Source organism: Aethina tumida, chromosome 7 (assembly GCF_024364675.1).
Source record: "Aethina tumida isolate Nest 87 chromosome 7, icAetTumi1.1, whole genome shotgun sequence".
NCBI lineage: Eukaryota > Metazoa > Arthropoda > Insecta > Coleoptera > Nitidulidae > Aethina > Aethina tumida.
The window spans coordinates 2,720,073-2,747,656 of NC_065441.1; the positions used below are offsets into that span (position 1 = coordinate 2,720,073).

Below are 27,584 nucleotides of genomic sequence, written 5' to 3' on the forward strand. Positions count from 1 at the left end.
GAATATTTGATATATAATTATGGCAATTATAAGTATTAATTTGGGAGCAAAAATTTAATGACAACTCAAAAAAAAAAAAAAAAAAAAAATAGAAAAAAAAGAAATTAATATTAATCTAACACATATTTAAAACGATTATTTTATGATTCTAAAGTAATGTTTTTTTTCAAACACTGGATCACGTTCAAACGTCACGAATTTCAGCATAGGTCGAATGAGGCTGAGGCTACTCTGAAAAAAGTTATGAACTGCTCAATGTTTGTGCTTCTGAACATAAATTTATGTAAATTATATAATTATTTTATAAAAGTAAAATATTTAATCGTATTGTTTTGAAATAAGTATAACCATATAATAGCTTCGTTAGGAACAAAACATGTAATTTCCATTAGAGTTTGAAATAAAAAATAAGACCTAATGAACCAATTATTGGTTAGTTAAAATGTTACGGAAACTTGAAACGAAATGTTTATGTAGAATTTTAATTTTACGACTGGAATATAATTAAAAAGGAGATTTCAAGATTAATTGTTATCAGAATATGAATATTTATCCTGTGAGACGACCTTAGCCTTATCAGATATGCGTAAGGTCGAGGTTTTTTGTGTCAAGAACTATTTGCACAGTAAACTTTATTTCATTAAATGTCACCTTTTACAGTTTCTGTCAATTTTTTATGTTTATGTAAGTTATGACTTATTTTATTGTACACCAGTTTTATTGCAATTAATTGTTGAATATTTTCCTCCTTTCTAAATTCACTTCCTTGTTACCGCATTAAAATTTACTACTGTTAAAGATTGAATAACACATTTACCGACGAACATTTTGTGAATTGTTGTTCAAAGCAGTAATAAGACACAAATTCCATTTGTATATATATTTATTTATCATGTAAATATTTATAGATAATACACATGAAATAAACGAATGTAAACACGAGTATTAACATTCTTGAAACGGTCACGTAGAAACTGCTAATTGGAGGAACCGAAATCGTTTTGCATTCGTTGAATTTAAAATCCTTGTTCGTTACGCAAAATGTATTTGTAAACATTTACCTCTACAATAACATTTATTTATAACATGCATGCGAAATCATCAAAACTTTAGATTTTTTGGCACACGTAAAATACAGCGTATGTTCTAAAATGAACATAATCATTAATCAATGTTGTAGTAACATTTTTTCACAATGTAGTATAAAACATTTTATATCATTTCCCTAATATAAATTTGAACTATCTTATATCAATACGCTTTTCGTAATAATACCTGTATATTCAATCACATCTTTACGACAGTAAAATAGTAAACAAAAATTAACGAAATTAAAAAAAAAAAAAACAAAAAGAAATATTGTGCGTAAACCTAAAATATACATATAATCTATATGGCAAGAATGAAAACAAATAAATTATATAATTTTTACTGGATCCTTTGGGTGTAAACGGTGATAGCTTTGTGCGGACTCGCAGGATTGAAAACAACCTCGCCGTCCACTTTGTAGTCGGCGTAATCCATGCTGTAGACTTTGTTGAAGTTTAACTTCTTCAACGCCATGGCAGTGAAGTGACTGCTGCAATCCACCGTCATGAAACCGCAGCCATTCTCCCTGGCCATATCCCTAAAAACATCGTTTAATTAAAATTAGTTACATAAAATGTTGCAGAGAAATTCACTGACGTAAATTTGTGCGTGCGATTTTTTGTTCGTATTTATAATTCGAAAACGTGTTGATAAATTTTAATTTATGTGTTTACATGTGTTCGTTTGAAACATGTTTGATAGTTTTCCAGTTAACTGAAATATCTATTTTAATTAACCGGGCGACGAGTTTCTTCGGTTTAATCGTCACATTTCCATACAATACATATTTATGAACATGTGTATATGAAAGCCGCAGAAAATTGCCGAACGTAAAACGAAAGGAAAAAGAGTAAATCGACGTAGATTTTTATCCAGCCGGGTCAAGGTCCTGGATTTTCTCGTTTACGGTCTCTAAGATTAATTTTCTTCGGGTTTTTTCCCTTCAATTGGAAAATGGATTCGCCCCTATCATCGAGACAAGTTGAATTGAATTGGAAAATTAATTAACGTGAACGTTTTCGCATTGGACCCGTTCCAAAGCATAAATATTTTTTACGATCTCTACGAAAATAAATCACGTTCACGTAAAAGTTTTAATTAGGCGTCAAAAGCATTTTGGACGGAAACCTTTGACGGTGCATGATCTAATTGCACTAATAGCTGCAAAGATGAAAGCGCAGACTGTACCTGGTCCTGGCTAGGAAATCCTTTGCGATGCCCTTTCCCCTCAGCGACGTGTCCACCGAGAGGATTTTCACGTACATGGCTTTATCACAGTCCGGGAAGTGCTGGAACACGTCCGAATCTTTGGCGACGAAGTTCAACAGTCTCACGATCTTGGTAAACTTCGGATCGTCGACTTTCTCGTTGATGTCGATGTCGTCGACGAAGCCTCGGTGCAACATGCCGTTCAGGCACACGCCGATAAGTTTACCATCCATAACAGCTTTCAAATTCAACCCATTGTTCAACTCTAAACAGATCATAGTTAATATAAGATTTGTTGTATAAATTGTTTAATTCTTTGCTACCTTTCAAGGAGTAGGTCTCGAGATCGAGACAACGGGGATTCTCATCGGTAATGAGACCAATTGCCGAGTTCAAAGGTTCATCCTTGAAGAAGAACGTTTGCAGGAATTGCAGGACGTCATCGCGATCCTTCTCGGTGATCACTTCGATGTCGAACAGATCTGCCAGAGGGCTGCAAGGTGTTGAGGGAGTCGAAGGAATCGACATGCTGTCAGCCGACTGAAACAAATCATATTTACGAATTGAAAAGGATCATTGTTCGAACAAGTTATTGACACCGATTGGGAAAAAGCGGCGAGACCGAATTTTAAACGGTCCGCAATATCAAGGTGCGACGGAAGGTTATTGGCAATGAAAATCCGGAATCAAGACCAAGGGCGTCAAACGAGAATTTATCGGTTGTTGTTACTTGATTAATGTTTAAGTACAACTTGGGTCTTAAATTTATTAATTAATTAATGCATTTTCTAATTTTAAAGTACACTTCAAATACAAATTGGGTACGTCATTAAGTCAACAAAGCAAAGCAAATAATTCGAAACTTTATGTTGATTTTATTCATCAAAATTTAATTAAATAAATCTTCGCAGACACACATGTAAGTGATAATTTATGTCTTTCTGGCTACATATTTGTCATAAATTTTAAACATAACAATAGTATTATAGTAACAATGGAGTAAAATATTGAAATTCATGACGTGTTGGGGTCAAGCACGTGTTTTAGCGATTAAAGACTTATAAAACCAGTCGCATCTAACACGTAAATAATCTTTAAAGACTTTTTCTAATATGGCAGGAAGCCAGATGTTTATTTTGTTACTTGCTAAAAGTGTTTTTACTAAAGCGATTTGAAAATAAGTTTGAAGTTTGTGTTAAGAAATTCGATAGTGTTAAAAATGTAAATAAACAATGAAACCAAATTTTCTTTGCCAAACCCATTGATAAATCGAAATGGATTTTAAATTGTATCATAAGTTAAACTACAGGTTATTGGATGTTTTTAAATTACATTTTCAACAGCTTTTATATACAATTTTCGAACAATCTCGAAACTAATTATAATAAAAAAAAAATAAATGAGCTGCTCAATATTCCAAACTCCATAGTAAATCTGCTTCGAAGCAAAAAGTTCAGAAACCCGTTTATAACTTCGTGCATTTTAAAATTAATCATCACGTTAGTAATTAGATTCGGGTAAGCAGGGAATGTATGATAACAATCCTGCAGGAATTTAATTATGCTCTCGCAATATCCCCTATATTATAATCTATGCAACGCTTTGAAGAGGTTTTCTCACAAATTTATTGTTATTTAATTGTACACATAAAATTAATTGAATTATTGACAGGTTAATTAACTATAGTTGTTATTATAATTCTCAACATAAAACCACTGCTGTTTAATTGAGTGTTTAATTTTCAGTGTTATATTAACCATTAATTGCCGTTTTAATTATGTTATTACACATTTTCCAATTAAGAAACAACACTTATTTAATAAAGGAGAAAATTTCGTAAATTGTTTTGAAAGTGCGTAACTGTTAAGTATTGGTGTTTTCGTTTATAATAAAACTAATTTGCATGTTAAAGAGAAAATTTTAAAGACAAAAATCTGTTCAATTAGTGGAACGGAACAATAAAGTAATGTTTATGAAGAAAATTGCTAATAAATAAGTAATTCGTATGCAAGAAAAAGGTGTAACATTAATTTTTTGCTGACATTTTAATTGTGTACGCAATTTAAATTTATTGAAACGATTGATTTGTTGTTTAATGTCATGTTTTATGTTTATAAATCAATGGTATTAATGGTAAATTATGGACGGTGCAAAAAATACTAAATGGTACAATAAAAAGTATTTGCATAAAATTAAAATAGATTTGATTTGTGTATAGTGTAAAAATTAATAAATTAAGAATATAAAATAAAATATTAACTGATTAAATAGATCCTATTAGTATTTTATAACAATCGAACTTCGATATCTTTAAGTTTTGATAACTCATGAGTGGGAATTATGAGTAACACCTTCGATAAGACGAATTTTTGGAAGGAATACTTAATTTTGTTAGTTAATTGTTCGATGAATTTTGATAACTGTCTGTGTTCAGGCACTACATTTAAGTGAAACTTTAAAATATCGTATATTTTTTGAAAAATCCCAGAAAGATGTGAACATGGAAGATAATAAAAACACCTTACAAAATCAAGTTTATAGTTTCGTCTAATTTGAAGTTAAATAGCTTTATCTTTACCACTATTTTATTTTAAGATACGATAATGGCAAATGCTCTCAAGATATATAATCAAATATCTTAATTGGTAGATTAGAGAAATACGGATTTCGTACACAAGTCACACATTTTATGGACCTTATAAACTTTATAGTGTTGTAGATTTATAAATTTATTTTATTTATAAGATGTCTCAAATTATTTGGTTCCCAAAAAGTACATAATTAATTTAATTATTTAGATTTTACAGACTCTGTAGATTACGAAGAATTTATTTATACATATTAATTTCGTAGTTTATTTATACATGTGACATATTCTATTAATTTTATAAATTTTTTAGATTTATGAATTTTTTTTTTTCATTTGTAGAATATCTCAAATTATTTCGACTCAAAAATGTTTAAATTTATCAGTACAAATAACCACTGAAATTTACATAATTAATTAATTATTAGTCTAATTATTATTTTTTATATTTTATAATTTTATAGACTTTGTAGATTTTTTAGTAGAGACTATTTATACATGTCACATATTCTATTAAATTTATAAATTTTATAGACTTTGTAGAATTTATTTCATTTATAGAATGTCTCAAATCATTTTGACTTTGTACTTTGAAAATTTCAATTTATCCGTACAAATAATCACTGAAATTTACACAATTAAGTTATTATTAATCTAATTATTACAGTCAAATGAAACAACTCAGATTTATAGGTTTTATAGACTCAGGAGATTATTTGTATTCTATTAAATTTATAAATTTGATAGATTTTGTAGATTTATGAATTTATTTTATTTATAGTTATGTTACAAATCATTTTGACTCAAAAATTTTAATTTTCCAGTACAAATAACCACTGAAATTCTATTCTATTTATACATGTTAAAAATTTATGGATTTAATAAGCTTTATTGATTTTATTTATATAATGTTTCAATCATTTTGTCTTAAACATTTTTCAGTATATTAGTAAAATTTCGTAGATTCATTCTATTTATACAGGTTATCCTACACTTGGCCAACAACTGCCATTTGACCATTTTTTTCTTGGTAAGTTGGACGACTGTATTTTAATATTATTTACAATTTTATTTGATTAGTTTAAACCGTGGTATTATTTTATTTATTCAGGAAATTTGGTAAAATCTCGCATTCGCCAAATTTTAAACTTTTTATTATTATGTAACATTTTCATAAATTTTAATTGAATATAATATCCAGAAAATAGATTAGTAGTCTTTTTTAAAATAACAGTCATTGTTATAAAGTAATAGTAAGTAAATTACACTATTTTTGATGTCATTTCCATAAAGATAATTAATAAAATGACATAATCGTTGAATTATGTAATAATACATCTAAAATTGTTCTCAACTAATAATTATTTATGCACGGTCACAAAATCCTTGAGCAAATGTTTACTACTACAATTACATATGCATATATATTAGATCTAACCATAAATGTGAATTCAAACATTAATTTTACAATTCTCACCGCTTTTTCGAACGCGAAAATCATCGATGAAAGTTTCGGCACCCGTTTCACATGTTCTAAAAACCGGGTAAGACTTATTGTTTACGCGGAAAACCCAACACACACGAATGCATAATTAAAATCAGATATTCGTGAAGATGTATAAGTGCCAGATTTTCGCGCGCGAGAAATTTTCGCGGACCGCAAATCCTTGGCACCGATCCATAATTCATAGTCCTTAGAACAATTATCGGGGTCCTTGAATAGTGCCGAGACAACGAATCGATAACGCTTCAAAGAATGGACAATAAATTGTCGGTTACCACGTGGTATTATTGCCCCCCCTCAGCGAAACGGGGGTGCAAAAACGGGGTCAACAGTTTCCCCCGAATAAGGACGAATTTTGGTCAGGAATGTGTGAATTAGCGTGTGGATGGTAATTCGATTATCTTGTTTGTTATTTGGATAAAATATAAAATAACATGTGGTTTAATAAATAAATTAAAACATGTGGCGCAGGAAATGAGTAACGATTCAAAAATATTTATACGTTCGATTTGAGTAAATAAATCTGATTGCGAGATTTATTTTAAATGAAAACTTTTGCAACATATGCAAAACACACCTGTTGTCCAAAATCACTGTCTGCAATCTTAATATTGTTGTTACATAACTTTTAAATCGCGTAAATATCGATTGTGGGTTATAAACAATTGGGCGAATGATTTATTAGTTAGTTTAGTTCATTGAACAATTCAACAAAACAATAAATATTATTTTTTAATTGATATTACGTCAACGTTTACGTATGTAAAATACACTAGAAAAATTATTAATTTCACAGAAAGTAATTGTATAAAAGGTAATTGATTGAATAACAAATTTTTATTAAATTTGACGTTAATAATCATCAAAATTTACATAAATTTACAAAACATAGAATAAATTATTGCAACTATTAGTTTAATAAACATGGTTTTTAAAAGCGATGAACTTTTATGGTTGTCCATTTGCATTTATTAAAATGCCAGGTCTTCCTGTAGTTAATATTTTTAGTGTTTTTTTTATAATATTACATAAATAAATAAACAAAAAAAAGGTTTTGTTAATGTTGAACCAAATCCAATTAGTATAAATTTTCAAGGTATTGAACTTTAGAACTAAACAAATTTACTTTGGGTTACCGTAATTTAATAAATAACCACGGAATATTTTCCTTTATTCATTAACAGTGACTCCATCACGTCAAATTTAAAAATATTTTCAATTTTGTAAACAAAATTTGTTGTTGAAATAAACATTATTTTTGTCACCTACTAACTTAATTACTTTAATTAAACTTTTTATTTTTAATTTAATGAATATATTTAGTTGCTATTTGTTATGGATATTGAAAAAACTGAATAATTTATAAAAATTAATAACATTAATGACACCTTTCCTAATTACCCAAATTTGAGTGATTGAACAATTAGCAAATATTTAAGGAATGTCGTTTTTCGGTCATGTTGACTTTTGATCACGCTCAGAGCAAACGAATTTAGAACTTTTATTGTCGGACAATAAAATTCCAAAGCAAAGCCAATCGAAATGTGTGGTACCTCATAGTCGCTGCTGAAGCTCAACTTCTCGAACTTCTCGGAGAACTTCTCCGGAATGATGAACTTGGGCGGCATGCGGACGGCCATTTTTCCACCGGAAAAAGTGTCTGGGTATTCGGAAAAAATTTTTTGGAAAATAAAAATACCGGAAACCTTCACAATGCGAAAACAAGCACAAACCGTACGGGCGTACACAACGATTCGCGTTCGACGTTCGAGCCGCGTCTGTTTGACGAATCGGCGGTGCCGAAATCTTTTATACGAGCGATTCGAGTCGCACGCACGCTCATGTTTTCTCCGGCCATTTTTCTCGTCGCGGTTTCCGAAAAATAGAAGATTTGTTCCGGATTTACTGGGGAAATTGTCGATTATATCCAGACTTAATGGTTTCATGAAACTAATATGATTATGGAGTTTTCTTCATTTTATTTCAGACTACTAATCAACTTTTTTTTATTATTTTTTTATTTTACATGTTATACATTTTATAAACTATATATTTGATAGATTCGATTGATTTTATAGTTTTTATGGATTTATTTTATTCATAATACCCCTATTATAATTAAATTTTGTTTACGAAGTTATTTAATTTATAAATTAAAAATATCTAAAATTTACACAAATAAACATTGTTAGATTGTTGAGATTATTTAAATTTTTAATATACATATTGTATATCTTATAGATTTTTTTACATTTCATCAATTTATTTTATCTAGAATAATAAGTACTTAATTGAATTCAATTCTAGAATTTTTTTAATTAATCAGAATTTACTTTACTTTATCTGTTAAAATAGTGTCTAAAATTTACCCATATGACTTATTATTAGTATAACTATTAAAATAAACTGGAATGGATTTATAGGTCTTATAGATTTGGTACATTTTGTAGATTCCATTTATATATTAGACATGTATAAACTTACTAGATTTTTTAAATTTATCAGTTTAATTTATTTAAAAAATATTTCAAATAATTTTGACCCAACAATTTTTCAATTCATCAATACAATGAGCCAATTAACTAATTATTAATCTAATTATTAAACTTGAAATAGCTCAGATTTATTGATTTTATAGTCTATTTTTATATGTTAATAGTTTTATAGATTTGTTAAGGTATTTTATTTATTAGAATGTCCTTTTTGTGTCAAAAATTATTCAATTCATCAATACAAATAATAACTGAAATTTATAATACATAAATTTAAATTTACACAACAACGAATTATTAATTTAATTATTAAAATAAAATGAAATAACTGAAATTTACGGGTGCTGATTATGCATGTTACAAATTTATGAATTTTGTAAGATTTATATATTTATTTTAACCTAATTTTGTAGATTTATATATTTATTTTATTTTTAAAATGTTTTGATTCGTCACATCATTTTGTCTCAGCACAAATAATCAATTAACTTTATACACATTCTAGATTTAATAGACTTTACATTTTGAAAATTACATTTAAATTTGTCACACATTTTATTTAGTGTCTAAAATTTACAAAATTAAGTAATAATTAAACTAATTAATAATATAAAATATATTAGTTGAGGTTTATAGATTGATTGAAATCAGAAATATAATGGATATATTTTTTATATAAAATATCCAAATTAATTTTTTTCTGGAAATTCCAAAATTCATCAATTCTGAAAATCTATAAAAATTTACATAAATAACCAACTATATTAATTATAATTCTTATTGTTGAAAAAACTGACATAAAATTAAATGACTAAGTAAAATTCCAAAAGTGTCAATTTTAAAACAATGAAACAATATAAATAATAAAATTCAAATTCAAACTGAGGTATAAAAGTGAAAAAAAAAAAACACAAAATAGTGAAGCTAACATCAATTTTAAGGATCTACCTGTTCAGACATTTGAATGAACCACACAACAGACTTGAAGAAAAAAATAAACCCACACCATTTAGTGTTTGTATCCAAAGGGCTCATTAATAATAAATTGTTGCTCTATCCAATCGATAACTCATTTGAATTTATGTTGTTCTTGAACCGAAGTTGCTTATTGTAAAACAGGATTTTCCAAATGCCTCTACTTCCGAATTTAAATTAAATAAATAAATTGATGGTTGCGTCAATGAATATTTATGAAATTTGTAACTCATTCAATGTGTTGTTTGTTGATCGGTTTCATTTTATGCACACAAACTATGATTGAAAATTATCCGAATGTCAGTTTGTGCAAACAATTTTTTTACTGCCAAACCACAATCGATTGGACCGATTGGAAACATGCAAATATAAATGTGCCCCTGGGCGGTATACCGTTATGCAATCAGCGTTTCGATTTGCTACTTCTAATTGAAAAAAATTGCACAACATAATTTTGCAAAACGTTTAAAATGTTAATTGCGAAGTTATGAATTCGTTAATTGTTGATATTTTCGGTCTAGAATTACGCACAGAATAGTTAATTAACTGTTGTCTGTTTTTTGTAGTTGAACTTATTACGCTTTCCAAACGTTTAGTAGTAAACACTTCTTGAAATTACAAATCACGAATTGAGTTTTGGAACGTGACTCAGTGTTATTGAAAAAATCGTAGTTCAGTTTATAGTATTTCTTGTAATTCGTCCATTCATGATGAGATCATTTTAACAATTAATGATTGTTACTAACTAGTTACTAAAAAACTAAGAATTAACAATATACATAAAAGATTTCTAAAACCTACTTAAATAATTATAATTTACATTAATCTAGAGAGATAACTGTTATAAAGTCCACAAAAAATTATAAAATGTACAAAAAAATATTTAAAAATATAAAAAATTTGTTAAATATATATCAGAAATGCATATGAAAGAAAATTTCATTAGTCTACCACTGTAGACTCTACAGGAAATAACTGTAATACTATTATTTAAAAAATTCATAAAATATTTAAAAAATATGTAAAATTTGTATAAAAATATTATAAAATCTATGAAATATTGGTGAAATATCTAAAAAATAATAATAAATATCTAAATATATTCAATAATATAAAAATAAACTATAAAACTGATAAACAATTTTTATAAATCTATAAATATATGTTAGCTTACGTCATCACCTTCACCGATGGACCGATGCGACGTGCTCACATCTATTTAGACTAGTTTTGTTTCATAAGCAAATCTGAAGTATTTGTTTACATTTAATAATCGGGGCAGTTCTTAAGAAAGAACCGAGCAGTCAAGCTTTAGATGTCGAGGGTTAAACTACGTTTGTTGTAATAAAGCGTATTATTGTGAATTTAGTGTTTTAATCAAACTAAAAAGACAGATTAACAGTCGCTAATCTATCATCAGAAGTGGGATATCTTCTCGTGAATTATTTCCGGAAGAAAGGACCTAAAAAAAATAAATTTTTTTTTTTGTGTTTCTTTGTGAACGAACAATGGCAGACAATAGTGAAAAACGCGACCGCGCAGTGAGTCCGAACGTTGTGAACATTACCGAAAGTGTATCGGAGACGGACAATAATATGGCGTTGTTATTTAAAATGCAGCAAGAAAATAACAACAGTTTCCAAAAACAAATCATGGAAATTTTGTCGACAATGGCCAACGCCCAAACTACTCAAGCAACATTGAGGGTGACTGCGCAGACGCAACCTGTTTCCGCTTCAGTATCAGAAGGTGTAAGTGCCGCGGCGGCGCAGTTTCGACTTGCAAGTTTTGACCCAGATGATACACCGTTTACTATGGTTGAGTGGATGGATGATGTTACTAGGATCCAACAGGAGCTGGAAATATCCGATACTCTTATTGTTTTAAAAGCTGGTCATGCTTTACGAGGACGTGCAGCACGCTTTTATCAACATTGGAAACCTATTATTAGAGATTGGGCTTCTTTTCGACGAGATTTTGAAATTGCGTTTCCTGAGTTAGGTACTCCTGCTACTCGTATCAGAAATTGTTTAGCAATTAAGAGTTCAAGTTTTGATTCACTAGTAGAATACGGTAACGCCAAATTAACAGCAATTAGAAGATTTTATTCAGACTTTCCATGGAATGTTGTGTTAAGTCTTGTTGAATACGATATTCAAAACACAGAAGTGAAAAATCGAATCTCCTTGCTAGCTCCTACATGTGATTCTGAACTATTAAAACTGTTGGCTACCTGTGATGCGAATAAATTGAACGCTGGTGTGCGAGAGCGTGAATTGTCACGAAAACGACCGTATAGCTTTCGTGATCAGCGTTCGTTTCAAGGAAACTGCAGAAGATGTCAACGCTATGGACATAAAGCAGTGGATTGCAAAAATGCGGAAAAAGTACAGAATATGTCGGAAAAGGTACAGCCGGGTCCTTCTGGAGTACATCAAAGAAATTTTTCGTCTGGCAACAACACCTCAGCAAATAAGTTTTGTAACATCTGTAGAATGAATGGCCATTCAGAAGATACATGCTATAGTAAAAAACAATGACATGAGGCATCAAAACGAGTGCTCCTGGCAAAAAACACTCGTTTTATCCGTTCATTTCCATCAGCTAGGGTCACTAACAATTCCATGATCAGTTCAATATCATACTTAGTAGACACAGGTGCAGATATCTCAATACTTCACGAAAAAATAGCGAAAGCCTTAGACTTGCAAATTCAACCGGATTGCCAAATACTGTCTGGTGTAGGAAATTGTGTTATGAAGCCTCTGGGTCGCAGTAGTGTTGTGATGTGTACACCAACCATGACATTAGAAATTGATTTTCTAATTGTGCCAGATGGATCAATTCCGGGATGTGATGTTGACGCTTTAATTGGACTTGATGTTTTAAAACGACCAGGTATTAAAATTGAATTTAATGCAAACAGTGTAGACATTGTATATGATAATAGTGATAGGCAACGAATTTGTGCTATATACGCGTTTGAAGAAAATGACTTAAATTTGTCAGGACTGGACGAGTGGGTTATTAAGGAAATAAAAACAATAATCCAAAATGGAATAAGTCAAACACCGGCCGCAGTAACAACAAACAAGTTAAGAATAACATTACGTGATCTACAGCCAGTGGCCTATAAACCCCGTCATTTGTCATATGGCGAAAGATTACAAGTGAAACAAATAATAAAAGAACAAATTGAGAGTGGAATAATACGACAAAGTGAATCTCCTTATGCAAGCCCAATAGTCCTTGTCAAAAAGAAAAACGGAGACACAAGATTATGTGTAGATTATCGAGACGTAAATAAAAAAGTATTACGTAATAATTATCCTCTACCACGGATACAAGATCAGATTGACGCCCTTGCCAAAGCTGTATATTTTTGTACTCTTGATATGAAATCGGGATTTCACCAAGTTGAAATAGAAGAGAATTCAAAACATATAACTGCTTTTGTGACACCAGATGGACTTTACGAGTACAATCGAATGCCGTTTGGTTTTATAAACTCCCCATCGTGTTATCAAAGTGCCATCGATAAAGCCCTTGGACCACTTAAAGACGATATTGCGTTTGTTTACGTTGATGATGTGAACTTAAGAAAGGTCATTGACGCCCTTTCGAAGGCCGGATTTGTTTTAAACATAAAAAAATGTAACTTTTTCCAAACATCTGTGGAATATTTGGGTGTTGTGATCGAAAACGGTACGGTAAAACCTAGTTCGCGAAAAGTTGACGCGCTCGCTCAAACATCAGCTCCTAAAGATGTAAAAGGTGTTCGTCAATTATTAGGACTGGCTGGATACTTTAGACGTTTCGTGAAAAACTTTGCAACTTTGACAGCACCGATATCTGCACTGTTACGTAAGGGAAAAACTTTTGAGTGGACAAGTGAATGTGAAAATGTGCGATTGGATTTAGTGAAACGATTGACTTCTTATCCGATTTTGAACATTTTTGATCCGGAACTGACTACCGAACTACATACAGACGCGAGTTCGCTTGGATTGGGTGCCATACTTATGCAAAAAGACTTAAATAATGTGCTTCAACTGATTGTGAATCGCGATATCATTCTTATGATTTGGAAACTCTAGCGATAGTGGCCATAGCCACTCAGTATTTTCGCACATATCTGTATGGTATAAAGTTTACAATCTATACAGACTGTAATTCAGTAAGGGCTACAGCACTCAAAAAGGAACTACACCCCCGCGTTGCAAGATGGTGGATAAAATTGCAGGACTTTAATTTTGATATAGAATATAGACCAGGACATAAAATGGCACATGTCGACTATTTAAGTCGAAATACAGCATCTCCGACAAAACGAATTTTAGCAGCACGAATTATTGCTAACAAACCAAAGACAATTTGTGAATATCAATCAGAGGATGTGTTTTGTCAGACAATAATAAACAAAACGCATCATGAGACGGGATATATAGTGAAAGACAATTTAGTGTTTTTACAATGTTCAAATGATGGTCGCGAACGTTGTTTTGTACCTGTAGCAGCTCGACTAGAGATAATGAAACTGTATCATGATAACTCGTCTCATATTGGTGCTGATAAAATGTTAATGAAATTACGTGAGGACTTAATATGGCCACGCATGGGTAAAACAGTACGCAAATATGTTGCAAATTGTAGATCGTGTGTGTTGGGTAAATCTTTTACTGGAAAACGGAGTGGATTGTGTCAACAGAAAACGAAACCTTCAAGTAAAATGGATACGTGGCATATTGACCATGCCGGACCTTTGGTCAAATCTAATAAATGCACTCAAATTTTAGTGGTTATAGACGCTTTTACTAAATTTGTGCGATTTTGTCCTATTAGACAAAAAAAATGCCGAATGTACTATAAAGGCATTAGATGCATTATTTATGGAATTGGGTCGACCAAAACGAATAATAGCTGATCGGGGAACAGCATTTGTAGCGAGTAAATTTCGAGAATTTCTCAATGATAACTCTGTTGAGCTACACCTAATTGCAACAGGAGTTCCTAGAGGTAATGGACAAGTGGAACGCGTTATGAGAAGTTTGTTTAATGCGATGCGTGCTGTGTTGAATGAAAAAGACGAAAATAAATGGACAAAAGTGCTACCTGATATTGAGGACGATTTTAATGTAACTGTGAACAAATCGACAGGATTCGCGCCGTGGATATTAATGTTTGGTGAAAATCGACGTCTGAGAGCAACTAACGAACTGTTAAATGGTGTGCCAATACAGACAAGTGATGTGGACGCTGAAATACTTAGACAACAAGCTCACAGTCGCGTGTGCGAAGTAACCAGTAGAACAATTACAAACTTTAATAAGAAAAGAGTGCCGGCAATACCATACGCTGTTGGTGATAAAGTTGTTGTTGAAAATAGTCAGCTGTCGAATGGAGGAAAATTGAAACCAAAGTATCACGGACCCTTTGAGGTAACGCATTGTTTACCTAATGAGAGGTATGCTCTCCGAAGGATTGGCAGCCGAGGTAGAACTACAATAGCGGCACATGAACAGTTACGAACCTGGCCAGATACAGAAATTCTATAAGGTATGATGGATATAGATTTATTTAATAAGATTGATGTGTGAATGTGTGTAAAGGTCCCTGCATAGTAGGCTGTTTAAGGTCCCTGTGTATCAGGCTATATGTAAAGGTCCCTGCTTAGTAGGCTATGATTAAGGTCCCTGCTCGGCAGGCTATTTTTAAGGTCCCTGCGTCGCAGGCTATGTTTGAGGTCCCTACTTTGCAGGCTATGTTTAAGGTCCCTACTTTGCAGGCTATGTTTAAAGGTCCCTGCTCGGCAGGCTATTTTTAAGGTCCCTGCTCTGCAGGCTTAGATTGTTGTGTTCTGGGTCTGTGAGACAAGCGGGTAATAGACCTGGTAGTGGTTGAACCGCCTCTGAGCTCCTGGCTAGAATATGGTATCTTTTGATAGCACTTGAGAGTCATGGGTGTAACAGACCTGTTGATGGTTGAGCCGCCTCTGAGCTTCTAGTGATTGTTAACTGTGCCGCATAACAGTCTATTTTGTTAAATGATATGAGGTTTAGGCTTAGTTCTTCGAATATATTTTGAGCTTGTACTGCTGTTATAATGTTTACAGATTACCGGTGTCAGGTGAATCTTTGCAAAACTGCGGAAGGTGCGAGGACGCCCCACATGTCAGGAAGGCCGTGTTAGCTTACGTCATCACCTTCACCGATGGACCGATGCGACGTGCTCACATCTATTTAGACTAGTTTTGTTTCATAAGCAAATCTGAAGTATTTGTTTACATTTAATAATCGGGGCAGTTCTTAAGAAAGAACCGAGCAGTCAAGCTTTAGATGTCGAGGGTTAAACTACGTTTGTTGTAATAAAGCGTATTATTGTGAATTTAGTGTTTTAATCAAACTAAAAAGACAGATTAACAGTCGCTAATCTATCATATATAAAAAATATACAGAAACATTTGTAATCTATATAAAAAAATCATTTTAATATACAGAAATTTAAAATAACATAAATAACCATAAATCTGTAAAAAATTATTAAAAACTAAAAAATCTATAAAATATGTATAAACATATTTTAAAATCTCTGAAATATAAGAGAAACATCAAAAATCTATATCAGGATATTGTTAGACATAAATAAATTTATCAAATAATAAAAAATAAACCTTAAAATTGAATAAGAATTCAATAAATTTATAAAAAATATATATATAATTACAGAATACACACAAATTATCAAAAACTTTGAAAATGTCTGTAAAATACTTGTAGATAATATATGAAAATGAAAAATATGTAAAATCTATATAAAATATTATAACATCTATGAAATATAAGAGGAATGTCCAAAATATACAATATATCAAAAAATGATTGTGTTTTCCATCATGTCTTTGATATATTGTTTATTTTGGACATTCCTCTTATATTTCATAGATTAAAAAACACACAAAAACATATGTAATTAATTAAAAAATTAGAAAATACACAAGAATACTAAGAAAGGTATAGAAAAGGTAGGTAATACCTAAGAAAAGTTTATAAGAAATAAATATAAATCTTCATAAAAATATTATAAAATCTATGAAATAAAAGAGTAATATCCAAAATATACATGAAATATGAGAAGAATATCCGAAATATGTAATTAATTGAAAAAAAAATTACAAAATACATAAAAATACTAAGAAAAGTATAAGAAAAAGGAAAATAAATATATATCAGTAATATCTAAGAAAATGAAAAATAAATTTACAACAAATAAATGTAAATATATAAAAAATTCAAAAATATGTGAAATCTATAAAATCTAAGAATCTATCTATGAAACACATTAAGTTTATTAAAAATATAAAAATAACACAAAATTGATGAAGAATTGATGAAATCTATAAAATCTATAAAAATACATAAAACATCTGTAATTAATATAAAAAGTTATAAATGAGGTAAATTAAATAAATAAGTAACATATAATAATAAATTATAAAATTAAATAGAATTCAATAAATCTATAAAATCCATTAAAATTTCTGTAAAATCTTTATAAAAATATAATAAAAACTATAAAAAATTCTAAAAACACCTGTAATTTACATATTTTTTTTTAAATATACAAAAATAATCAAAAACATAAAAGGTCTATAAAATACATACCAATTATTATATATAAAAATGATAAAATACACAAAAAACTATATGTATAAAATTAGGTAAAACATTACAAAATTAATTTATTTATTCTACTATAATCTATGAAAAATCAACAAAAATCACTTATTAATTATGTATAATTTTATATAAAACATCCTACAAATGCTGAAAATATATAAAATCTGTAAAATCCTCTGCTAAAAAATTGTAAGATCTGAAAAAAAGCTATAAACTCCCTAAATCAGTGTCAAAATTATTTTAAACGATTAAAGTTTATAAATTTCCGTGTATTATGTATCAGATATCTGTCGTACAAACTTGCAACTCAATTAATTAACGGCTAACTCGAATAACGCGTCCAAACAAGCATAATTATTTCGATTAAATCAATGAAAACCGGTAAATTGACGCGAATTCCGGTATATTACGGTCCAAAGTGACGTTTTGTCGAATTTTCCGACGATTATGCAAAACACGGTCGATAATCAAATAGTTTAGCATACATGAATTTATTACGAAACTTAATTATACATATTAAATTCCCGCCCGATATAATTTTATGGACCCAGTTTCTCGTATCACGCCGAGACTCGGACACCGTCATTCCCCTGCGTTCTTTCCTTTCCGAATCGGGGGATTTCTCGAAAGCGATACAATTAAAATTTTAAAATTTCATTTAATCATTTCGCACAAGAAAACTGAAAAAGTGAAACTAAATAATTGATGCTTGCCACTGCACAACAGTGTATTGGATTCTGTGAAAAACCGCACATTTAAATGTGGTAGTTAAATCTGCGGTTGTGACATTGAAGTCGTCAAACAATTATCTGCTCTTTTTTTAATAATCATATTCTGTATGTTATTCGTCACACACGTGCGATTTAAAAGATGATGCCGCCGTTGTTCAGGAAGTGATTAAGTTGATAAGTTGACATCCTTCCCGTATAAAACATAAATTTGATTTTGAAATCAAGGTTTAATAAACTTTAGCAAACGGTGGAAATTTATACGAAATGTTAAAACCATAAATGGTGAGTAAGTGTAGTTTTTAATGAATCAGATTATTTACCACTCAATGAAAGGTTGAAAGTAACGGGTCGCCGACTATAAAACACTATAATTATAATATTAATAATTTAACTTAATTTAAGGCATTTCGGAGTTTTTGATTAGGTGTGATTTCCGAGAAAACCACATATTTGTTTGTTAGATTGTTTTGTATAACGGAAAATAACTGCTGTTCTGCAACTCGAATCTTTCCTTTTGATTACAAATGATTATTGTTTATGTCACATGTGTGACGCACGAGAATCTCGACAGGTTTTTAGGGAATCTCGAACGTTCCGTTTTGTTTTCAATTTGTAACGACAATTACATTATCCTTCACCTTGTTTCTTAAGCAGTGAACGTCCGGCAAATCGTAAAACCATCAACCATCAGCATTGATCCCTTTTTCTTTTTCCTGCTCGTGTATCTAGTGACCAGCTAATTGACAGATCCAATCGCTGGATACAATGGAGAATGTGTGCTCCACATACGGATGTGGAAAAGAAGGTTGGTCAATGATACGATTTTTTATGCGGGGCAGTGAAAACATTGTTTTCTTATCTAGACTGTTTGGAAGGTTAAATGTTTCAAGTTTATCAAATTCTAAAATCTAACCAACCACTGTTTGTTTGCTTTAATTATTTTAAAAAATTGCCAATTTTTCAATAACAACCACGACAGCAACAAGGACTTACTTCGGTTTATATTTAAACATGATTTAAATGAAGAGAAAAACAATATATACACACAATGAATGGTAATTATTGCCTTTACTCGATTATAATTTTTCATTTAAAATTCAAATGAACAAATGAATTACTAATTAATATTTATAACAGTGCGTAGCCATTTAATTAATTATCTATAATATATTTGCATAGACACTTTGGAAATTAATACTTACTTACAAGTGCTTACTCATTTAGTAATTGTTGTAATAAGATTAATGACGAAGTAAAATTTATATACGTAGTTGTTATCTATACATATGTTAACAAAAAAATTTATAAATAATTCAAGAAATCCGATAAAATATACAAAACAAATTAATATCAATAATTTACAAACTACATACAAATTTTTAATAAATAAACCTGTGACAAAATTCTAAATAAAAAATTACGAAGGACATTGAATACATAGTGTCTTTAAAATATGAGGAAAATCTAAATATTTTTTTTCTGAAATTTCTTCAGTATTTATAATATATTTGCTTAGAGATTTTAGAAATAACTACTTACATGTATTTATTAATTTATTAATTGTTGTAATCAGATTAATGATGAAATAAAATTTAAATATTTAGTATTATCTATTCAAATTCATATAAATATGTAATAATAACTATACAGTACGAAAAATGCTCTCCGTGTCTGGATGTTGTAAGAGATGGATGCACGACAAAGAGAGTAAAGTTTTGCCCGGTAGTAAGAATCCCTACTCTCAGAGACAATGCGCCGTGCTGGTGCGCGCCGGCGCACAATGTAAATTAATCTTTGCGAATGCATTTAGTAACTCTCCGTATGCGTAGGGATGTAGTTCGAGTTCTTCGGATGCTCCATTTAAATTCCGTAACTTTGTATAATTTTCAATCTGTAAAATGAAATATTTTTTGGGGGTATATCAAAAACAAAAATAAGTATTCTCAAAATAAACTACTTTTTTCAAAATAAAAATGTATCCCAAAAATTAAATTGAATAAATAAATGCATAAGTAAAAAAAACTAAAAATAATTAAATAATGTGTTCAAAGACACCGACTCGTCTGCGGAGACGAACCGCATGCTAAACGCAGCAAAACCAAATGATCCCCTCCAGTCAGTTCGGCCCGCCCACATAATTGCATGTATATCTTTCCTTTTTGTTTACAAAGGGGTATTGATGTTCCGTCTCAATATGCGAGTAGACACGTTCATCATTTTTGATACGGTATATCTATAAAAAAATTCATAAAATGTATAAAAATTTTGTAAAATCTAATGAAAATATTGTAAAATCTACGAAATATGAAAGAAATATTTAAAATCTATATACAAAAAACGATGAAACATCTCTAAATTTATAAAATAATATAAAAATGATCTAAAAAATTGATAAAGAACTCAAGAAATTCATATATATAAAACAAAATAATATAAATAATTTACAAAATACATAATATATTTTAATCAATATAAAAAATATGTAGAGTCTGTATATAAGTATTAGAAAACTATGCCAAAAATCTAAATTAAAAATTATGAAGGACATTATTTATATACAAAGTGTTTTTAAGAAGTTACTCCTGAAAAAAATTCAGCCTCTCAAGTTTGAATTTTGAAAAAATTGTTTTATTCTCGAGATTATAATATATTTGTTTGGAGATTTTATAAGTAACTACTTACAATTTATTAATTGTTGAAATAAAATTAATGACGATATAACATTTAAATATTGAGTGTTATCTACACAACTTTACATAAATATATATTAAACAGCTGTAAATATAAAAAAATCACAAATTTTGTAAAATCTGTATAAAAAGATTATACAATATATGAAATATGAAAGAAATATTTAAAATCTATAAACAACAAATGATTAAATCTATAAGAAATCTCTAAATTTATTAAACAATATAATAAAAAAATAATAAAGACTCCATTAAATATACAAAACAAAATAACATAAATAATTTACAAAATACATCAAAGTTTTTTTTTTGATAAATATAAAAAATATGAAGTCTATATAAAATTATTATAAAACCTATGTCAAAAAACAAAATAAAAAATTCAGAAGGACATTATAGATCTCTATATTCAAAGAGTTTTTAAAATAGCTGATCAAAATTTGGGAAGCTATAAAAAAATTCAAAAAATTCATAAAAAAGTATGAAAGAAAATATGAAATGAAACATATAAAAGATATGTAAAATATATATTATACAATATAAAAATATTATAAATATTCATGTTTTATATGTAATCAGTGTAATAATTTATTTTAATAAAAGAATATATTTTATGTACTTAGAATCAATTAAAATTAGTATTCTAATTTTTATAGGTAATATTTTGCTGGTACAAACAACTTACGTGTCCTTGTAAAAGACCAAGCAAGTTCAATGTTCAATTTTTTACAGTAAATTACTTTAATTGACTGAAAATTGTCGTCGATTGCGAAAGGTAATTCACCAAAAAACACTTTTAATAATTATATGTGCTTGGAGGAAAAAAATTAATAAGTAGTTTATGGGGTAGGAAATATTACAGCAGGAATATCTGCAGGAATTCCATCGCTCTTCAAACTAGTCGAGAGATTATTAAACCTGTTTGCATTTTTCCCAACATTTCAACTCGTTTGCAATTACTTACGCCTGGAAAAAAGGTAAACGAAGTTACTCGTACGTAATTTTATTAATTGCCATTTTGGCATTGAAATTGAATTGTTTTGTTTATGTTATTGTCGTGTACGAAGAAAAACAAAATAACCGTCGTAGTGACTTTTGATGTTGACAAAATTATCAGAAAAAACGTAATCGGATATGCATTGGAGGCCGTGGGAGTCAAGGATTTCTACGACGGACGTATGTCCCACTTTCGGTGTCTGATATAATCCTCCGGGATGGAATTTGATGAGAGCGAACACTTTTTGGCTCGAATATCGAATTTCAGTCTCATCATTTTAATCTTATACACTTCTATTTCGTCACAAATTGGTTCGAGCAGTAATGATTATGATGAACGTGTGGCTTTCGTAAGAAATCGAACAAACGAAAATATTATCTCAAGTATGTTTAACTGGAAAAACCGATACTCATTAAAAACTAGACCGACAATCGATACGGTTGCTGCTACTGCTGAACGGAAAAAAGTAGTTTAAAAAGTAAAGGGGAAAAAAGCGACTGGGTTAAGTTGAAGGATTTTAGCCTCCGGTCAGAAATGCTTGGGTTGCGAATCCCTCAAGGTTGTAACGTGTAATACAGATGAACTGTTCGGGTTGTTCTCGTTAGAATATGTTTTTTGCGTCTAGGGTCCGGCCTTTTTTGTCACGTTAACCTTAGCTCGACACCTAATTGAATTAATGGTGGACAGTACAATTAAACGACTGCCCCAACACTCGTTGCAGTGTCTAATTGGGGGCTGAGGGTTGGGGAAAATGGCAGAGCGAAACGGTGAATCGATGGAGCGCAATCCGACAAAGGCCATTAAGTCGCCCGGGGCAACGCCACAACTTTACAAAGGATTCATTTCGAACGGAGACACGTCTTAATTGGAAACGTACCCCTTTTTTTTCAGGTTCGATTGGTTAAATTACACGGAATCGATTTGAATTGTTAATGTGGTGGAGGAGTTGATGGAAAAGGACCTTGATGAAAGTTGAAATGAGTCCGGATCGTGTTTCTAGTTGGTGGAACGTGTCGATTTCGCTTGGCGACAGAGATCCGTTGACGGCGAATCGCATATCGCTTGTAATATTGTAATGTTTCAAGGTACGCCCTTGTTTAACTGGGAGGAATTCCATTTTATTATTGTTCATTCGATTAGAAAAACATACATCTCGATTTCGTCTCGGCTCTAACGTTACCAAGGAAGTAAACATCGTTCTTAATATTAAGGAAAGTATCACTCGAAACTAATAAATATAATTCTATATATTTTACCATTTTTATATTACCTTCTTTTTAATTCATATACATAGTAATTTTTAAATTACATTTTATAGTTTTTCCTTTTAAATATTGAATAATTAAGTAAAAACGTGAACTTCTTTATTTTTGTAATTATAAATGGATATTTTTGGATTTGTGAACTATAATAAATTTCTTCAATTTAAATAATTAAGTAAAAATGTAAAGCGTAAAGTGAATTTGTATAGTTCTTTATTTTTGAAATGTTAGATGTATATTTTTAAATTTGTAAAATGGAATAGATTTCCCCTATTTTAATATATTTTACGGGTTTATTCCTTAAACTTTTCTTTTTAGTTTTAAGCAAGTCAAATTTGTAAAATTCTATTTTTTTATAAATTTAGTTAGATAATTTAAAATAATATAAATTTTAGATTACAATTTTAAGTACTTGAAGAGAATTTTTGGATTAAAATTATTAATATATTTTAGGGTTTACTCTATTTTTCTTTTAATCCTTTAAATAAATAAAGTAAATTTATTTTGAAATAATACATTTTTAGATACTGTATGTTAATTAGCGATTTATTCTCAGTTTTCAGCTTTTATAAATTTTTTATATATTTTAATTAAAATTTTCAAGATTTATGTGTTGCATTCGTAGTTATTTTTTACTTTTTAATTTTATGTTTATATATTTATTCAATAAATAATTAAAATTTGATATATTTTTAAAAAATCTATAGTTTTAATATATATTTTAATTTCATATATATTTTAGACATTTTTATATTTAACAAATATAATAGGTTTTTTGATTTAATTTTCTTTTTTTGCTTAGAGTTTTATAGATTATATAAAAATATATAAAACATAAATTCTTTAAATTTATATATATATTTTTTTAATAAAATTCCAGGGTCAAATTTTTTAATCCATTAAATTAACTGTAATAAATAATAAAAAAATATTTTAATAATTGTTGTTGGCGTGAAAAACAAAATTTGTATTGTTTCATCAATTGAACCAGATCCCAACTTCCCGGATCGCTTAATAAAAACGCACATGGTGTTTAATTAATGTCACAAACAAGTAGAATAAAAAAAACTACATGAATATGGTGACCACTCCTCCACATTTGATCATACGATTGGTCCGTATGTCTATACACCTTTGTGTGATGAATTTATAAATTTTAAATTGGCTGCGAAGGTTGCAAATGAAAAAATCGTGAAAAGTTGCCTGACTAATGTGTTTTTTCCGTCTTGTCCATGAGAGAATTTGTTGAAAAAACATATAATTTAAGTAAAACAAAATAATTAAAATAATAACAAAAATGCGATAAAGGAGGAATTGTACATTTAAAAATTTCCATTGTGAATTTATGATTAAATGATAAATTCATTTAATTACTCAGTAGTGTATCTAGCAAGAAAAGGCAAAGATAAGAATGTTGTAAAATGTCTACTTTAATTCTTTATGTATAATTTACCTTTTTGTAATTAATGATACAACACTAATTAATAAATATTTCTAACTCAGTATAAATGTCATATGTTTAAGGCTATTATAAATAGCATCGAAGCTTTTTTGTATACTTATCTCTTTAATTTTTATCTTTCAAGATTCTGACGTACTTACAACGTAAAAGTTTCTGTAATAATTATAGTTATCGAAATGTAGTTTGCGCCTCTACTCTAAACTTGAAATGGGATCAAGATAAAAATATTTATATAATTATAGTAATAATTTAATATTACATCAATGTTATAAAGAGGTGTGTTGCCTCGAAGCTAATAACAAGCTTAACATATAAGACACGTGGTCAATATTAAGAAAAAAATTAAAATGATAAAATGCTTAAGAACAAACCTGTATATATCCGTAAGTTTAGCATAATCAATTTTTTCTACCATATTTCTAATAAACACTACCAATCATCAAAAATAAATTGTAAATTACATTTGAGAGGTTATAATGCACTTTTTTTCTAGCAAAATAAAAGGTTACATTCAAAAGTATTGGCGTAGGTTATGTTCAAAAATTCCTACAACGATTACAATAAAGACTGCAGACAGACTTTAATTAAACTTGACCAAAGCTCAAATTACTTTTTTTTGATAAGAATAATGAACTGAAGCACTAAGTTAATTTCAAGGTTTTGCCAATTTTAAATTAATCAACCTGTATTGTAATAGGTGGAACTAATTGAGGTATGATAATGCACTTTAACATATAAGTGTTTCGTTTAATAATCGCTCAGATAAAATTATTGACATATTTATTATAGTTGATTACAAAACTAATTACCTTTTAATGTTGCAATATTTGATCATCTTCTTTGTGGGCAAATAAATAAAAATAGTTATAACGTAGAGTTTTTTAAACAATTTTAAACAGTAAATTGTCCCAAAACAGACGTACATTTGAATTTTTCTTATCTATTTTGTTTAGTCTGCACTAAACCATTTAAATATTTTGTAATTATCTAAAGTTTCTTTGTTTAACTATTTCCAAAACGTGGGCACTTAAAAACAATTACATAAAAAAATTAATGAATTTAGTCCAACACTAATTATTTTCTTATCTAAAAGGTTAACTAACGTAAGTCGACAGATCAAACGTATCGAATGCACATTATTCACCTCAACAATTAAAACTAATAAAGTTACGATTGATTGATTTATTATTATTATTATTATTATTATTAACAAAGATTACTTACAATGCGAATATTGAAGATGACTTTGGATGGAGTCGACACAAACTGTGATCAACCGAATGGACTATTTCTAAATGTATATAATGACTATCTTATCATTAATGTTATTCGAGCACAATGCGTTATCGCCGATGTTTTTATATATTATAAATAATAATTGGCAATTTGAATAAATTCATGGATGATCACAACACAAAGCAATTTCGTTTAATGGACCCGCTTTACTGATACATCCTGTGCAAAAATGGGGCTCCCGTATTTTCATAATTTGAATACAGGGGCAAAATTGTAAGTGTATTACGTGTGAAACAGTGCGTATCTGTCCCCCCTCGTATCTTGTTTATGTAATTGAAATAAATTCATTTACACGGAGATAAAGTTCAAGTGGTTCGAGTGCGGATCCATTAGGTGCGTCTGATAAGTAAATTATGATTTAATATAAGTAATTCGATTTGGCCACGTCAATCTCGTAAAATTGGTTGGGAAATTTGTTCGTGACATTTGAGGGAAAACATATTTTCTGAGAAAATAAGCTTCGGATTGAAGTTTTTTTTTTTTTAACTTTAATTAGTTTCGAGAACAAAGAGGAATATTTTCATAGTAAAACAAAAATACTTTAGTTCGCAATTCCACGTAATACAAATAACGTTGCATTAGAGTTAATAAAAGTCGAAGCGCAGAGCGAAAACAATAAGAATATTGAGTTTCAGAGTGGTTTTATTCCGTTGGAAAAATAAAAGCTAAATGGAAGCCGTAAAACGTAATAACACCACTTCAAATATCGATATTGCGTTAAAGGAAAATGATGTTTATTGCCATTTACTTTAGGACTAAACTAAAATGGGAGGTTTTATTAACTTACTTTTTCGTAAATGTCCGAAAACGGTTTGAATACATTGTTGTAAGTGAATTTTGAAGGGTCTGGATCATGATTCATTCGAAACATTGGCTGAAACAAAACAACTTTGTTTTAAATAAATTATTATATGTAAATTATTTGTAGAAAAACACATAAAAGAACAATAGATTAAATTAAACAGTTAGAAAATTTGTTATTGCTATTATTCAATGCTAATGAAAATATGTAATTAATATCGATTATATTTAAATAAATTAATAGGAGATACATATTAATTACTTTATCCTATAATATTACAATAAATCAGGATAATGTGGTAAAACAGAAAACTGAGACTTTTGAAAGGAAGTACCAAATTAGTTTTCCTACAAAAATCCCACAATTAATAAAAATTATAATCTGAAAGTGGTTACCTGGAGTCGCTCGTAACCGGAAACAAAGCGTTGCGATGCCGGAAATGTGTTTTCAGTTTCTGTTTTGCATCCTGCATCGGTTTGGCCACTAAACAACGGACGGTACACCCGAATTCGCACTTGTACCCCAACTGTTGCGCATACTCAATATTCCAACTAATTGTTTATAAATTATGTATTTCTATCGAATTGGCGTTGTGTCTGATCGGCGCTCGATCGATCCGATTTTCAGTCATTTACATAATGTATACGACTGAAACTAAATTATAGTCATTAAAAATTTTTTTTAATGTAAGTTTTATGTTAATTCAATTAAGTAGTTTATTGATTTGCTCAATTTATTTTGAATTAATTTATATTAGTATGTAAATATTTATTTGTTACATGTTCAGAATATGTACATATAGTGGTGGCCAT

At 29.4% G+C, this 27,584-nt stretch overlaps 1 protein-coding gene across 3 annotated transcripts; it reads right to left on the reverse strand.

Moving 5' to 3' along the window:
• Positions 1–865: 865 nt before the first annotated feature.
• LOC109603592 (arylalkylamine N-acetyltransferase 1-like) lies at positions 866–27,308 on the reverse strand. Of its 3 annotated transcripts, XM_049970053.1 has the most exons (5): positions 27,168–27,308; positions 26,758–26,844; positions 2,622–2,838; positions 2,278–2,563; positions 866–1,627 (listed from the first exon to the last, which is right to left on the reverse strand). In XM_049970053.1, the coding sequence occupies exons 2-5, from the start codon at positions 26,839–26,841 to the stop codon at positions 1,429–1,431; spliced, it is 786 nt and encodes a 261-aa protein (XP_049826010.1). In that variant the 5' UTR covers positions 26,842–26,844; positions 27,168–27,308; the 3' UTR covers positions 866–1,428. The 3 variants fall into 3 exon arrangements, with proteins under 3 accessions (XP_049826010.1, XP_049826011.1, XP_019875637.2); XM_049970054.1 differs by lacking the exons at positions 26,758–26,844; positions 27,168–27,308 and adding an exon at positions 25,899–26,000; XM_020020078.2 differs by lacking the exons at positions 26,758–26,844; positions 27,168–27,308 and adding an exon at positions 7,943–8,160.
• Positions 27,309–27,584: the final 276 nt, after the last annotated feature.

Excerpts from the sequence above, each read along its gene's own strand:
- LOC109603592 (XM_020020078.2), bottom strand. The coding sequence starts at position 8,029 with ATGGCCGTCCGCATGCCGCCCAAGTTCATCATTCCGGAGAAGTTCTCC. Across the intron at positions 2,564-2,621 it reads CGAGACCTACTCCTTGAAAG|AGTTGAACAATGGGTTGAAT; the intron begins GTAGCAAAGAAT and ends TGATCTGTTTAG. Across the intron at positions 1,628-2,277 it reads GATTTCCTAGCCAGGACCAG|GGATATGGCCAGGGAGAATG; the intron begins GTACAGTCTGCG and ends CGATGTTTTTAG.